The sequence below is a fragment of the Rhipicephalus sanguineus genome, chromosome 3 (assembly GCF_013339695.2).
Source record: "Rhipicephalus sanguineus isolate Rsan-2018 chromosome 3, BIME_Rsan_1.4, whole genome shotgun sequence".
Classification (NCBI taxonomy): Eukaryota; Metazoa; Arthropoda; class Arachnida; order Ixodida; family Ixodidae; genus Rhipicephalus; species Rhipicephalus sanguineus.
This window is the reverse complement of record NC_051178.1, coordinates 122,286,950-122,303,210: the sequence shown is the minus strand read 5'-3', so window position 1 is coordinate 122,303,210 and position 16,261 is coordinate 122,286,950. Positions and strand designations below refer to the sequence as shown.

General features: G+C 45.4%; 2 protein-coding genes across 2 annotated transcripts in view; one reads left to right on the top strand and one right to left on the bottom strand.

The window, feature by feature from the left end:
- Window positions 1-351: 351 nt before the first annotated feature.
- LOC119387049 (GPI mannosyltransferase 1) lies at window positions 352-10,468 on the bottom strand. The gene is made up of 2 exons (XM_037654350.2): window positions 10,344-10,468; window positions 352-9,942 (listed from the first exon to the last, which is right to left on the bottom strand). The coding sequence occupies exon 2, from the start codon at window positions 9,725-9,727 to the stop codon at window positions 8,462-8,464; it is 1,266 nt and encodes a 421-aa protein (XP_037510278.1). The 5' UTR covers window positions 9,728-9,942; window positions 10,344-10,468; the 3' UTR covers window positions 352-8,461.
- A 703-nt stretch (window positions 10,469-11,171) lies between these two features.
- LOC119385795 (ras GTPase-activating protein 3-like) overlaps window positions 11,172-16,261 on the top strand; it is a 45,985-nt gene continuing 40,895 nt past the window's right edge. The window contains 3 exon segments of the mRNA XM_037653178.2: window positions 11,172-11,300; window positions 11,920-12,040; window positions 15,418-15,619. Of these exon segments, the coding sequence (XP_037509106.1) occupies window positions 11,249-11,300; window positions 11,920-12,040; window positions 15,418-15,619 (375 nt within the window). The 5' untranslated portion in view covers window positions 11,172-11,248.

Genomic DNA, 16,261 nt, shown 5'->3' with positions numbered 1-16,261 from the left:
AAATAACATTGTTGAAAGGGCATATGAGAGGTCACACTGAAGCATTGCATGTCACTCTCACTAAATGAAACTCCTATTAATTGGAACAAATTTTTCTGGTTCCTTGAGGTTCCATTTAACGAGATTTCAATATAGGGCGAGCTACTTGGTTGTAACGCGTTGCATTCTTGCAACTTGAATGCACATGCATAATTGCTGTGCTAAATGTATGAAGTATCCATACAGTTTTATTCTAAATGTTTGCTACCATCCAAAATACTGTTAGAACAGTAGTACTTCAAGAAGAGCTTTTGATACATCCTAGCATTTGAAGCACAGTTCAGAATATAGTAAAGAGGAGCACAACTACAATTTTGTTCTGCCACTTTATTTCCCTCTCAAGGGATCCACACGTCAATGCAACAAAAAATGTGTAAACAATAAATTAACAAACAATCCTTGGTTGGGTGTATGAAGCCGTTTCAGAAACAAAAGAAAAGCGTGCACCTCCAAGTGGTGTGCAGACACGCCTAAAAGAACTAGGGGATGCATACAAGAATACAATCGAGGGGTGAGGGAATCGAAAAGTGTCATTTGGCCATAGATGCTAGCATATTTGATAATGCTATAGGCAGGAAGTGCATACAAAATATTAAGTTCACCAAAACTGAGCAGCTGCATGAAGAAATACACAGGGGTGTACTCTGCTGACTAGGATATTTACAATGTACAGAGCAGGTCATGCTTGTTTACAAAGTGAAGATGGTGCAACGGGGAGAAAAAAGTGACGCCTCGCCACAACTGCTCAGTATGAAGTGCAACGGCCTGTGCATTCAGTGCAGATGGCCGCACAAGAGAGAGAAACGGTATGCTCCGTCGCTCGTCGCATTTGTAAACAGAAAATTGATCACAAATCCAACTAGCACAGGTTCGTACTCGTGTATGGCATTTGCGTGTGCCTTGCTTGTACATCCAAGCAGCTGTACATTTGCAAAGGCACAGCCACTTGGCAAAACTCATTTATCTGGAGCAAGGCTGCACGCTTGCATCACGTCGCACTAGTGCTTGAAGGAAAATATAAAAATACCTGCCTTCCTCGCCGATATCGTTGAATGCTAATGCAAACGATAAATGCCTAACACTTCACTCTTCACAATAAATATTAAGTACTACAGAATGTTTGCATCAACAAAAGTGTGCAGTGGTAAGGCTGACAGGGAACTAGTTTTTACATGACATTGTAGTGGACTTGAACCCAGCACTCGCTTTATGATTGTGTAAAACATGCCGTCTGTCACGATTATAGTCAATTCTCTGCTTCCCATTGTCACAAAGCAGTAGCAGGCTCCAATGAGCTATCTCTAACTTCTCTGCCCTTCTACAAATTCTCTCTTACTGAGACTAGACCATTGGAGTGTTGCATTATCATAATCGCAACACGTGCATATTTTACACACTTATGCACATGGTTTTAGGGCCCTATACAGCCACCTTAAAAGGGTCATGAACCACCCCTCGGGCTTGGTGAGAAAACGTATACTGCCGGAAGCAGACACTGCTATGAACAGGCCAGCCAAATCTTGGAGTCGTGCGTGATAAAGAGAGTTTAGAAGCAGAGCACGAAGTTACCATTTTCTCAAGTGCGCTCTCTTCATACAGAGGCCCATCCTCATTCTCTTCGGTAAGGGGGGCACCTGTGGTCGACATCAAACAGATAGCACACTATTGGCCAATAGCCGACATATATCAAGAGTGGCGCTTGGACCAGGTGTGCATCGTGCCACGGGATGCCGCCACATGCCGATGCCGTTCTCCATAGCGTGATAACATTACACAGTAGCTACACTCACAAAAACGAATCACAGCGAGAGACAGTGATTGTATTTGATCATCTGTGCTGACGTAACTTTTTCCCCCTTGCCATCCTTCCCTGTGTAGCTTCCAGCACGCTCGTCAGGACAAAAGAAGAGAGAAAGCACTTAAAGTGTGCGAAAGTCTCTGTAACTCTGCTCATTCTTGACGGATTTGAGAAATTTGTGAAACAATCGATTCATGAGGCAACAAACTGCGATACTGAGGTCATTTGACAATTACGTGGAAAAGTGGTTTAGGACCCCTTTAAACAACAAAATGTCACTAACCATACCAATGCTTACACATTACACACCATTTCTTGGCACTCTTTGGCCATAACTGGCCCGTGCGCTGCAAAACATCACATATCATCATCAAAGCGTTGCAGAAAAAGAAAACTGGGCAGGTTCTGCAGTGAGGCATGCCGCTTCCATGTGCTACAAGTACCTTGCTATGTTTAAGCACACATACACTTGTACAATGCTTCAATGCCAGCTTAGCACTGCAACTGTTCAGCCACCATGGCCATGACGGGAAGCCGGCCAGCCACTTGCAAATGACATTGCTAACTACCACATGTCAAGAAAAATGGCAATATTTAGTTTGTAGAAAGTTGCAAATTGCTAAAATCAAAATTACAGACAAGATGTCATTGCGTAAGCGGTTTGATTCTGTGCTGCAACCACAGCAGCTTGCAACACAGCGTGGCATGTTCCTCTGTGGGAATGTGGAGACTTGCCTGCCGTTCGGGTTGCATCATATTCCCGAGTTTACGAGCCTGCTTTTAACTGGTAGTATTCCTGTGCAGAAACCACGTGCCCAGATCCAGAACAAGATCACTTAAAAGACACACGCTTGGCGATGAACATGGGCTACATCTGGGCAGTATTCTATATGTAATGATAAGTACATTGTCTCATATCCGAACCAAGAAATGATGTAAACATAGCCAAATGGTGCCACTTGAGAAGCTCAGTTTGAATGTATGCAATTTTTTTAATAAAAGAAAACCACTTCAATGCCAATGTTATCAAGAGGAATAAAATTAGCTGCGGTAAGTCACACATGGATGCATAGCCTTTAGTCTGAACATAATTTCTGTGCAATTATGCCAGTTATAAAAACTGCAAATAAGTGGCCACAAGAGAGAAGTGTCACATTTAAAAAACTAAAAAGTGCATGGTTGGTGGGCTGTCATAAAGGCTCCACAAGCAATACCTGTTGCAATGAGATCATGCAAGTCATCCATAAAATTTGTGAATGACTTGACAGTTAACATATAAAATTTAGTTAACATATAAAATTTCATTTAAAAGGAGACTTGTATGTGCCCGGGGATGGAGAACGGCTAAGCGTTCCATAGTTGTTGCGTTTGCAGCTCGTACTTTATGCATAAGAGAATATGGTCCTCTGTTACAGCTCAAAAAATGACCTTGCATCTCTTAAGTAGCCATATATAATAATGGGGCATAGAAAAGTGTACTGCGACAAGTCCAGAACTTCTGTTTCTTCAGGAGGGGATCATTTTGTGATTACACATTTTATGATTGGGAGTTCTAACATGGATCTCTTTATGGGATTAACTGTAGGGATGGGTGAATAGTAAATTTGAGGTTCGAAGCGAATCCGAAGCAAATAGTGATTTGGTCGAATAATTTCAAATCGAATAGTTCGAATAGTACTCACCACATATTATTAAGAAAAATTGAGCATTTTCTTCATGACCCTTGCACAATATTTTTAAGAATTGGAACTAGGTATGAGTGAATGTCACTTTTTTGGTTTGAAATGAAGTGGAAGAAACCTTGAATGGTATCAAAATTTGAATAGCAGTAGGGTGCGAGTTATAAGTGGTACAATACGTTACAAGTTAAAAATTACTATACTTAGCACATATAAGACCATATAACACGCTGTTAAATTAAAAAAAAATATGTACACTTAACCTTAAAGTGTGGCTTTGCAGCAGTGCAGATTTCCCCTGCCAGGGTGATTTCACGGTACAGCAACCTGACGCTGCAGTGAAACCACCTTTACAGGGGGTTATGTGCGGTTAAACATACATATATTCATTCATTTCGAATAATATAAATTCGTATCGAAGCGAATTCGAATACTTTAATATTCGTTCCAATATTTGAAACGTCCGAATATTCGCCCATCCCTAATTAACTGTTAAAAAGAGCTAGCTTCCTTACATCTTCGATCAGCTTACAGCGCAAAAAAGACGAGGACACAGACCAAGAATGCGACGACACGAGCGCTGACTCTTAACTAACGTGTCATTGCATTCTTGGTCTGTGTCCTCATCTTTTTTGCGCTGTAAGCTGATCGAAAATGAACTATAACCAACTAACCCAGATTTCCCTTCTTGTTCCTTACATCTGTTGTCCACGAACTCAAATAGTTTGCTTACAGGGAAACTCAACAAAACTGCATTGCAAAACTACAACTAAACCCAATCTAGACTGCAAGTAACACTGTCTGAATGGAAAAAGAAAAGGTGTGCCATACAGCGATGGTTTCTTGTGCTATGAGCTCTATAGTAGGATACAATTTAAAGGGCTCATGAACCATCCCTCAAGCTTGGTGGGAAAACACATCCTGTGGATAGCAGACACAGCTATGAACACTTCAGCCAAATCTTGCAGTCGTGCATGGCAAAGAGTTCAGAAGCGGAGCACAAAGTTACCATTTCCTCAGGCACCTTCTTTTCATACAGACCCCTGTGCTCACTCTCTTCGGAGCTGCTCGTGCCTACTGTTTGATGTTGAACAGTGGATAGCATGCTATTGGTCAACAGCCAACATAAATCAAGAGCGGCATTTAGATCACGTCTGCTTCTTGCATGGGGTGCCACCACATGCCGGTGCCGCGCTCCATAGTGTGTTAAAGGGGTCATGAAGCACCCCTTAGGCTTGTTGAAAAAACACATCCTGCGGCTATGAAATGCTCGGCTATGACACGGCTATGAAATGCTCAGCCAAATTGCAGTCGTGCGCGCCGTGTAAAGGCTGCAAGCGGAGCGCGTAGTTGCTGTTTTCTCAGGCGCCCTCTTTTCAAACAGAGGCCAGTTGTCACTCTCGTCGGTGGGCGGAGCACCTGCCGGTTGACGTCGCGTGTCTGCTTCTCCGCATTGCAAAAGACATAGCATCCTCATTGGCTGGTAGCCGACAAAAATCGAGAGCGGCATTCAGGTCAGACGCGCTTCTTGCCACGGGGTGCCGCCACTTGTCGGCACCGCACTCCTCAGTCTGCTAACTTTACACGGTAGCCACACTCGCACACGTGAATCAGCGGGAGAGCGATCGAGTTTCACGACACACACTGACGTAACTTCTTTCCCCCGTGCCATCCCTCCCTGTGTAGCTTGCAGTGCACTTGTTGGGACGAGAAAAGAGAGAAAGCGCTGAGAGTGTGTGCCAAACCCCCGTAACTCCGCTCGTTCTTGACGGATTCGAGAAATTTTTGCGGCAATCGATTCAGAAGGCAGTAAACTCCAATACTGAGATCATTAGATCATTACTTGGAAAAGTGGTTCATGACCCCTTTAACATTACACAGCGAAACCCCTAGTGCAGAGGAGTCGCAACAGGAGAGAGCGATCATGTTTCACCTCGCACGCTCAAGGCCATGACGTGCACTGATGTAACTTCTTTCTCCCATGTGGTCCCTCCCTGTGTAGCTTCCAGTGCGCTCGTTGGGACGAGAGAAAGCACTTAAAGTGCGCAATAAACACCTGTAGCTCCGCTCGTTCCTGATAGATTCGAGGAACTTTTGTGGCAATCGATTCGTGGGGCAATAAACTCTGATACTGAGGTCATTCGATGATTACTTCGAAAAGTGGTACATGATTCCTTCATGAAGGCAGGAGAGGCCCCTTTCATATGTAGCACGGCAGCCGATTGCCTCTACGACAAAAGAAATAGTCCCACTCATGCACACAGTGATGTTCTCCGGCGGTCGGGTCACTGACCGTACAGCTTGCAGCATCAGTCACGAGCATGCGCTCATCATTGCAGGCTCGTGTGCATGCACCTTCGAGGAGATGCCACTGCCTTCTAAAGTTGCACCTCGACTATAGAAACTTGAATTTGATAACCATCTTGTGAAACAGCAAGTCATGACATCTTGTTTCTCTTGTAGCCTTAAGACTGCACATAAAACACGCACTTTGGGAACTTCTAAGCATACAACTAACAGCTTATGTGAACACTTGATCATTTTAGATTGACAGGGTACTGTTTCAAGCCTGTTCACTAATTTTGGAGCAGAAGGTCAATCACTGCAAGAAAAAATTAAGGTCACAGTGCAGTTTTTTTTCTATTTGCATTAATACTCCAGCGCCAGTATGGAAGCGTGAAGTTACCATTTGCAAAATATTCTACCATTTTTTTATCGTTACGGCTCAACATGTGAACCAGTCGAGTATTTGATGTTAGACCATTATGTTAGACAGCAGTCACGAATAAAAGAGACACTAGAGGCCAACTAAATCCGATCAAAATCCATTATGTCACAGCAAGCTGGTGTGTAAACTTCCAGCTGTGTCACTACCAGCCTTGTGTTTTTTGCATATATACATAGTAACGGTGGCTCTTCTGGCACTGCAAAAGGGCAATTTACTGATATAATTGAACCTATTTCTTGCTTTAGTGCCTGCGTAATGAAAGAAGTACCTGTTTGAAATATTGACTTCACTGTATACCATATTAACATAATCGAAAGAGGCTCATAGGCATTTGAATATGTTGCCATAAAGCTTCATTATCACCACCCCTTTTTAGTGGTACCCCTTCAAATGACCGTCGACGTTTTCAGCCTTGCACCTCTGCTGAGCACTCGACTTGGCACAAAGGAAGCGGGCAGCAAAGCTGAGCCTCGAAATGAAAGCATTGAGGTTCAATAGATGCACTATCGTCGCTTTGTTGTGCAAGCAAAATCTTTTAACCGGGTGCTCCCAATGCATAGTGTTGTCGTCGAGGGTACAGGAATAGAGATGCATTCAACTGATTCTTTATCGCCGAGATTACTACAGTACAGTGCGCATTTCAGTCAAGGGTGATCCTGTGCTACGCTAGGTGGAGCTGAGAAAGAAATTTTTTGTTAAAGTGTGTTTGTGAAGAGGGGGTTTAGGGTCATTAAGGACATTCAACCCATTCCTTCACATAATGTTCATTGTGGTGTCTTTAAAATAAATTATTTGTCATTTACCTAAACAAGTGAAGCCTTGCTGGTTTAGATGAGGAGGAAAAAGTGTGCGTTCATTTCGTGGGTGGACGTTTCGATCACTGAGCACATTAGGGTAACCAAAGAAAAATTACACAAGATATCACGAGTTATATTTCTGCCATGTCCACTGCCAGTAGAAACTAAACTGTCAAAAGAACTTCGTCATGCACAAAAGCTACATTGGAACTACAGATTGTGTGTGCTTTATGTAGATACAAGAAGCTTTGAGATGATGGTCACTTGCAAATACTCTTCCTTGCCTGTGCTTGTTGCCTAAAGTTAACTTATTACATATGTGGCTGAAGTCATTTATGACACATAAGTACGGTGCTAATTTTAGAAAAAATATAGTTTATATAAAGATCAGACAAAATAAATTTGGTTTTAGGGTTCAGACTGTCACTTGCAAGAACAAGGACAGAGATCGGTCAACAAGCCATTAATCTTGTTCCATGACTAGTTTGGACAATGCTGGTCACCACCAGTGAAGGTACAGTGAAAGCTATCAGCATGACAGACACATGGACAGATGCACAGATGGTGGTACTATATGTACAACATGCCTTTTGCATCGCAATGAATATCCAGTGTACACATGGGAAACACCTACGTTTTGTCACAGACTTTACACTCGCTGGCAATAGTTTCTGCGATAATCATCAACTGACATGGTTTCCTGACACTGCACACTGTCACATGTGCATAGACACTGTATTTTCCTTTCGAGTACTTGGGGACTGTAAAGTTTCTACACTTTGACTGCATGTTCAGAAAAATGTTTGTGCTCATTTCAAGACTAGTAGCTCTGACAAGCTGTCCAGCAAGCAATGACGCACAGTGCAATCTTTCTGGCCCATTAAGTAACTTAGGACAGCTCCACAACGATATGCCCTTGACAGCTGTCCCATCCATGAGCATTTCGTTCAATGCCGCCCAGCCCTCTAAAGCAGGCTGACAAAGCTCCGTGTTCCATCTGTGGTGCATATGCAAGGGTTGTGTGGTACACAGGGGCCACAAAACGTTGCTCGCAACAACGAGGACCCTCGCATATCTGGCACATACTCATTATACTTGACACGCACAACCTTTCGACAAATGTGTTAGCCATACCACAAGAACATTCAGTCACCTCCAAGTTCATGAGAGTGTAATTTGAAGCGCACAGGCATGGGAGGCTGTTGCTTCACAGGCCTATATGTATCGTCCATCCACTACACACACTACCACAGGTTTGCGGGCGCAGCCATCTCTAGTGGACTATGCTGCATCCGAAGTTCCGAGTAGCTACAGTCAAGGGCAGAAAAAAAGAGTGCCGACTACATTTGAGGAGCGCACAAGTCCAGTTTTGGCTGCTCTCCAATAAATAATAATAAAAAATGAATTTAAACCGGTACATTCATTTGTTCTTCGCTTTCTTGCTTCTAGGTATGTGACTCTGGTAATGGGCCATCATGAAGCAGAGGATGAAAGTGTTGGCTGTGAGAAACATGAGGCCCGCCACCCAGACGTGAAGAAAGAGGGGCTTGCCGCCAAACTCGAGGTAGTAGGCCTCCACCAGCCACAGTGCCTGCCCTCCCAGCCACATGAGCAGCAGAAGCACACTGCGCCTCAGGCTCAGGCCCAGCTTGGGCAACACCAACGGCAGCAGGCACAGGTACCACAGGAAGTACTGTGACGTGCACACCTTGTTGAAGCTCACCAGCACAAACGTGACGCAGAACAGGGCGAAAGGCAGGTCACTCAGCTGCCCATACTTGAAGGACAGCAAAAGCATCAGCAAGAGCTGCGGCAAGAGCGCAGCAAACGTGCTGCCACTGCCGGACGTGTTTTCGGTAGCTAGGTAGAGCGGGTAGAAAAGAGGAGAGAAGTTGTGGCGGACATCCCTCCGGGAGACGTGGTAGAGAAATGCCTCCTGGAAGTACTCTCGTCCGTAGGCCATGTAACACAGGAACGTTGGCAGGAAGAAGGACGCTGCACTAGAGCCAAGGAAGATGAGCTTTCGCCGATTGGGCAACAGCAGCCGGGACAGGTAGGAGCGCCAGCTCTCCAACTCTCCCTTTGCTGCAGACCCGGAGGGCAGCCTCGTCTGCAGGGCCAAGTAGATGGGGAGCGCATAAACGGCCGTGTACATCTTGAGGTGAACCGACAAACCGTAGGCCAGGCCGGCAGCCGTGTCCCTGCTCTTGAGTAGGGCGAAGAGGGAGAAGACGACTATTAGCGCCAGGATGGAATCTGAGCTTCCACGCGTGGAAACGGCGAAAGTGATGGGGTTGTAGAGCCACAGGCAGGCACAAAGCACGGCTTTGCGTTCGCTGAACTTGGCCGTACGCACGATGTGATAGGCGTAGTAGCCAACGAGGACGTCTACCGCGGAGAAGAGGACTTTGCCGAAGGCCGGGTGAAGAAGCACATTGGGAACGAGGAGCATGGCCAACAGGGGACTGTACCGGTACGTTTCCCGGAGGAACGGCGACTCTCCCTTGGCCACGTAGGCGGCGCCGTCAGTGAATACGTGGTAATCGATGTCGGTGTACTTCACCTGCAGGTTCTGGTCCTGCCACTCACCGACGACGATCAGTCCGGCCCGCATGAGCCCCGCCAGCACGAGGTGGTGGTAGAGCTTCACTTTGCCCACGCTGAACCTGCTCGACTGCTGCACCATCGTGGCACTTAATATTTAAAACTTGCGGAATACACAATCTACGGGGAACAAAGGCGGCTGAGAACTGCTTCGAAAGGACAACACGGTCGCAAGCTACTTCGACTTGTCGTCTTTCAGGAACCCGGCGCAGCAGCCAGACATTTCTTTCCACTTCTCACAACACTTCAACATCTCCTTGATGAAGGACGAGCAGGCTTCTTCTTTGTAGTTGTTTGCTTCCGAGGACGAAAAAGAACCGATGAGGAATTAGTTAACTAAGGTTCACAGGCTTGAAATCGGGCACGCCTCTGCACTAGAGCTAGAGCGTTTTGCGCCAGAAAAGCTTCCCGAAATCCACACATGTGCACCATGCCTGTCAAGCCTATCGTGTGCACGTAGCGGATGCTTGCATGCAACGGTCTAGTTACAATCACTGTTTATTATTCACATGCGCGTAGCTAAGACGCATGCAATGGAGGCGCGAAATCGAGTCATCCAAAGCGATCGATCGCAAACCCACGGTGGCCTGCTTCGAAGGAGGTACTCACGAAACCAACACCTTTCGTTAGCCTTTTTTGGCATGCGTACGCTTGCAGCAAGAAGAACGATCATTAATGTAAAGGGTATAGTGACTTACCTTGCAGGCATTTTTGAATAGCACATGCCTGTTTTTGGCAAGGATCGACAGCGCCTTTCATTTTCGTAATCGCCGCAAGTAAACAAACAAGCAACTTCTAAAAAAAACATTGCATTTTGGACACATTGATATCTAGTGCCAGTTTCAAGCTAAGGCACACTTTTGCAATTGAAACGCGTAACAAAGAGATTTTATATGCTAGCCGTAAGTGAAAATGAAATTTTGTTAATTATTTGTGCTTGTGCCCGACGCGAAGTGGTGCGGCTGTCGCTGTCGCATTTACTTCAGGAAGCGCAAAGTTAGCAGACAACCAAGCCGACCAAGCAACGAGCGATCTAACAAACCATTAATAGGCATTTCGTCAACCGTCGAAAAATATTAATTATGGTTGATATAGGCAGGTATACTACCCAGCTTATGGAGTTGGGAGTCTGTGCGATTCGGCTGCCCTACCTGTAACAGTTCTCTGAAGTAAACTTCAACTTACGTGCTAATGTCGTGCTGTAACAAATGCCTGCAGTCAATTTCGCTCGTCATTTACATCATGAGGCTTTGACAATTGCTCAACACATATAAACGATGGGAGTTTTCTGGCGATATGTCGCGTAACCGGAAATTATTGCGAAAGTGAGAGTAACAGCCAGAGAAAACCTATAGGAACAACTAAAATATCGATACCGACGTTTAACAACTTATAATCCAGTAAATTATGAAGTAAATAGTAAGTCTTTAAGCGGTTAATACTCCCTCAGAACAAAGGACTGCTTCAGAGATACACAAAGCATGTCTATCTGCAGTAATCTTTTGTTTGTATCGTCGTGCCGCCGTGCGCTCTCATGAATGAGCTCCGCTGCTCTCGCGATTTCTCGCGTAGTGACGGGATTTCGTGAAGTAAAACATGGAAGATGGCGGCTGATAATGATGTGCGGTTAATAGAGCGATTACGCGTTGTGATCGGTAAGTCATTCGTTCTATTTTGGTTTTTCCGAACTCTGAATGCATACTGTTACGGTTTAAATCATAGTTAAGGCTAGTGTGTTGCTATACGCTGTGTGTCGGCTGGTTCAGAAATGGGAGCTTCGAGTAGGCCTATCCAACAGGTTGTCGCTTGCTTCGTCGTAGCGTCAGTTCTCAGTACTTTAGATTCGTCCGGTCCGTTCCGCGTGTCTTTATATCGTAATCTGGCCGTCGACAGTTGCGTTTGATGCCACCGCCTGCCGGCCGCGTGGTTGGCGCCAGGAACGACCTTGGGCTCTTATGAATGATCCCGGAAAGAAATTTTTTTGCTTCCTTCATTCATTCATGAGAGTTGTAGCGAGGATTTGTGAATGGGGTTTCGCAAGCTGCTTCGATCGTCACACCCCCGCTCTTGCCTCGCGCTGGTGACTCGGTGGTCGCTGCCGCGCCCCAAGATGACTCCTCGAAACTACCCACGGGCTCTTCAGGTACCAGAAAATGTGGCAAACTGAAAGCAAACAAACAAAAATGCAGCGATCGCCCGAGCTGCGCGTTGTGGCGTCGTCGGAGAAAGAGGCCTAGTGTGGGCATTTTTCTTCTCTTTCTCGGTGCTCTCCAGGCGAAGCAAAGAACCTGCCGCCAAGGAGCCATGGCTCGGTGGAACAGCGTGACGTCTACTGCGCCATCAAGCTCGACCAGGAGGAGATATTTCGAACGACGACCAAGGAGAAAACCCTCAAGTGAGCCCCCCGTTCCGTGCTTTGATTATTTTTTTTTCTTCTGAAAGCGGTCCTTTCCCACGCGTTGCGCTAGATCCGTGCCGCACGCGTGCGTGCCCCGTTTCCGGTCCCCTTTGAAGGCAGATCGCCTTAGATCGCCTCACCGTTTTCTTACGCCCGATAAGGGGCACGCAAAAGCGTCCTCTCTCCGTCTTCTTTTATCGGCGTGCGATGTCACGGCGCCGGACACACATACACACCTGTTATCTTGCGGGGGAGTCGGGGAGTGGATGTGACAGTCTTTTTCACCATTTAATTACGCTCGCCGCGAACCCGATAAGGGTGACCTGTTTTCGCCGGCAACCCACACCTGGATTCTCTTTTCCGTCTGCCTTTCTCCGCCTGCACGCGGATGTGAGCGCCTCTCTTGATTATGCAGCACACGTCTGCCTCGCCTGCATCCGCGGTGTCTGTTGTAGCGGGACTGGCCTGCGCTGACCTTTACTGAAATCAGATTGTCTCAAACTGTTGCTGCTTATAGCTGATACGTTCCAGTGACCGAAATGCCTTAACGACTGGCCCACCGCGATCTAAATGCTTGTTGCTGCGACGTTTCTCTTTTGATCATGCTGCAACTTCCTCACCAAAAATGTCAGAGAAGGCAATGGCTAATAATTATGATGCCTTGTCTGCGGTTTCGAGAGTGCAAGGAGATTTTAGCGCATTAATATGTGCTATCGTAGTGTCCTCTTGAAGTTTCATCCTTGTATCTCATCTACTTCTGCAAAAATGAGTTTAATAGCCATCAAAGCCATTGTGACAATTTCCAGCACACAGTTGCATGACGCTTATTAGCCGTTAGTTGAATCCCTTCAAAAGGGTTTCCACTTTGGCCTGTTGGTTCATGGAGACTGGTAATGTTGCGCATAGGACGGGATGAAGCAAGAACACGAAGACACACACAGAACGCAAACTATCAGCAGTTTATTGATGGGAGTAAAGGGACCCTTTTATACACTTCAACGACAACATTGCGCATTGCAGCAGTGCAATTTTACAAAATGCGTATGACAGCGGTGCAAATTCAAATCACGAAAATGTCACCGTGCACGTGGTGATTTACCGACAGCGCTGTGCAAGACAGCGGTGCAAAATAATTACAAGAAAACATCACCGTACACGTGCTGTGTCACTCAGCTATGCTAGTTCCTTCTAAGATAACGTGATGAAAGCTGTGCCAATACACCCCTCATTTAGACTTGTGATCGTGTGGGCTTCGATAATGAGGGGGGTCATTTCATCCTTGCTTTTCGCTAAGACTGGTAGAATTTTAGCGCCCAGCCACACTTGTTGCAGGGAAGTGCCAGCCAACCTCCTGTCTGGTTTTTTACGTTATTTGCGCGTTCGCTTACCTTCTAACATTAATTTTTATCGAATCCCTTCATTTTTAATGCCATTTATTAGTTGTTGGGTGTGGCTACACAAGGGTGGTAGTTTGGACTGGTTGGTTGTTCATGATCGTCAAAACAGCGCATGAACAGTGGATGAACACACCTGCCAAGTGAGGGCAATTTAATATTTGTGCTTTTGTCTTTTCAGCATTGCATGTTGTGATGAGTAAACTATGGTTGTCACTTCACTAGGGAATATTGCGAAGGCAGTGGCTTGTTCTTTGCAAACTTGACCTGCGACTACTGCGACGCACCTTTCTACACACTCTTGGAACAGTGCTCTCATCATGAAACGCTCACTCATTTATTCATGCAAAGCAGGTTGTTGAAGCTGGTTGATATACAACATTTCAGCTGCTTGAGGAGTGCGTACAGCTGCCTTGATACCATAAAGGACGAACGTAATGTGTATTTCAAAAGTTGTCACTCGGCATGCCTGTTCTTTTTTTACTTCCATTACTTTCTCCGGGTGCGATGCAAAACTTTTGAGTAAAGTGCTGTTGCAACATGTCAAGCTTCGTGAAAGTTTTCGCTCTAATAGCTGTGCATGTTGTGTATGTATGAATATCACTTTGCTGCTATCGTGGCCAACAACTTAGATGGTCAGATCTTTCGTGGCCAACAACTTAGAATGTCAGATCTTTCGTGGCCAACAACTTAGAATGTCAGATCTTTCATGGCCAACAACTTAAACTTAGTTTGCTGCTATCATTGCACTGTGAGTGTTCGCTTTGCTGTGCACAGGTTTGTCCAATAAGTAGTTCAATCCTTACTAGTTTGGCTGTGGCATACTTCACCATCGAAACCGCGTGACAATATCATTTCACCTTCTGCCATGAAATTATGTGGCAGCAAAGACAGGCCTCATTCTGTTGCAAATATTTCTTTGAAACATGCTGTCTGTTTTTATGTCCCCTGGTTGGTCCTCAGATGGCAAGGCATTGCCCTGTGTTGTAGTGTAGTATTTGCTGTTCAGATAATTGGTACGTGTTTAACACTAAATATTTTGTGTCCACAAAAGCTCGAATCACACAAAAGATAGTTCAGGATGGGTGCTTACCTTTTAACATTAATTTTTACAGGCAGTGAGAACATATGTTTTTTTCTTTTCATGCATGCACCTCATTTCACACTTACAAAATCTTCCGATATAATGCATTCCTGAATCAGCTTTACCCACTGGTCAGTGGTGTAGCCAGAAATCTGTTTCTGTGGTGGTACGTCCTTGGTCTGAAGCGGGGCCGGGCAGGCAAGGGTGGTCAAGTGTCATTTTGTGCTCTGTATCCCATGGCCACTGGTGTCACTTGCACAGTCATAAACTTTGGATTCTTATAATCCGTATAACTAGAAAGCGCACCTCATATCTTTGCACGTTCATGTTCGTGCTTTATTATGTTTAATTCTGCAGAGTGTAGTGGCAAAATGTCGTCCCACATTAGTCCTGAAATGGTGACTTCAAAACACTTGACATTATGGGGAGCTGTTGTGAGAATTATCTTGAGATGGTGTTACCACCATTCTTTCACTTTTGCAAAGTCCTTTCTGGTCTACTAATCGTCAGGTCACAGTGAGACATGTGTACATGGTAATTGGTTCTGAATGCAGAAAAAGGGCAACGAAGAACCTTTTTATTGCAAAGATGGCGTGACTATGAGTAAATATTTGGAAATCCATCAAGTCACTCAAATGTTCTCGGGCCAACGTTTATGTTGTGAAATTCGAGAAAGGAAGATTTGGCCTTCGTTTTCTGCTGCTGAGCTTTTCCTGCCGAGTGAGTGGACGCAGGATTTCGAAATAACACTGCGTAAACTGATATACTACTTCTGTTTAGTGTTTCCGAAATGTTGAATTATAAGAACGTCTCACCAAACTTCGGATAGCCCGATGCTTTTCCGGTGTCTTGAAAGATGCTCTCATAATGTTTTTTTGCACCAATCCTCCTTGCAGTCCATTCTTTTCCGAGGACTTCCAGTTTGAAGTGCCAAGGGAGTTCCGGTACCTATCGGTCTATGTGGCTGAGCGAGAGCGGGCCTCCAACAAGGACAAAGTCCTGGGCAAGGTCTCTATCAAGAAAGAGGGCATGCACAAGTTCTATGGCAAAGACAACTGGTTCCCTATCATGCCCGTGGACGCTGACTCGGAAGTGCAGGTAGGTTGAAAGTTCGCACGCACAAGTGCAAACTGTGACAAATGGAGGTACAATGGCACTCAGTATGAGTTGCAACACTGTGGCCATGGTTGAAGGGGCCTTAAGCCTGCACTGTAACACCGGCAAAGGTGAAATTGGTTTTAGAAATACCAGCAGTTGAAACTATGTTTACGTCACTGATTGCTTCTATGTCGCTGCCACCATGTAGTGTTGACGCAACTTTGACCATGGGCAGCGTGCTGCAACTCATATTGGGCGTGACTACAAAAGTAGGTACAGCTGAAAAGAGATGACAGAGGCAGGCAGAAAAAAATAGCCTTTTGATCTGCGTGTCAGGAAAGGCTTCTCTAACTGTCCTCAGTTAGATAGGCTGGTGGCTGCATTTTTCCGATGCTCAAAGTAAAATTATGAGAACGAATCATACACCTCACGTGGGTTACTTAGCACCTTGATGTCACTTGTTTCTTAGGAGAATTCTGTGTTAGTTCTGAGCACCCTGCCACTGCTAGTCAATACTGCCAAGTGGATTTTGCTGTGCTTGGTGCATACACAAGTGGGAAAAAGCGCTGCTCCTTGAAAACAATGGGATATATTGCAGTTAGATTTGAAATGTATGACCCCACTATTACACTGTACAGTTCC

Excerpts from the sequence above, each read along its gene's own strand:
- LOC119387049 (XM_037654350.2), bottom strand. The coding sequence starts at position 9,727 with ATGGTGCAGCAGTCGAGCAGGTTCAGCGTGGGCAAAGTGAAGCTCTAC.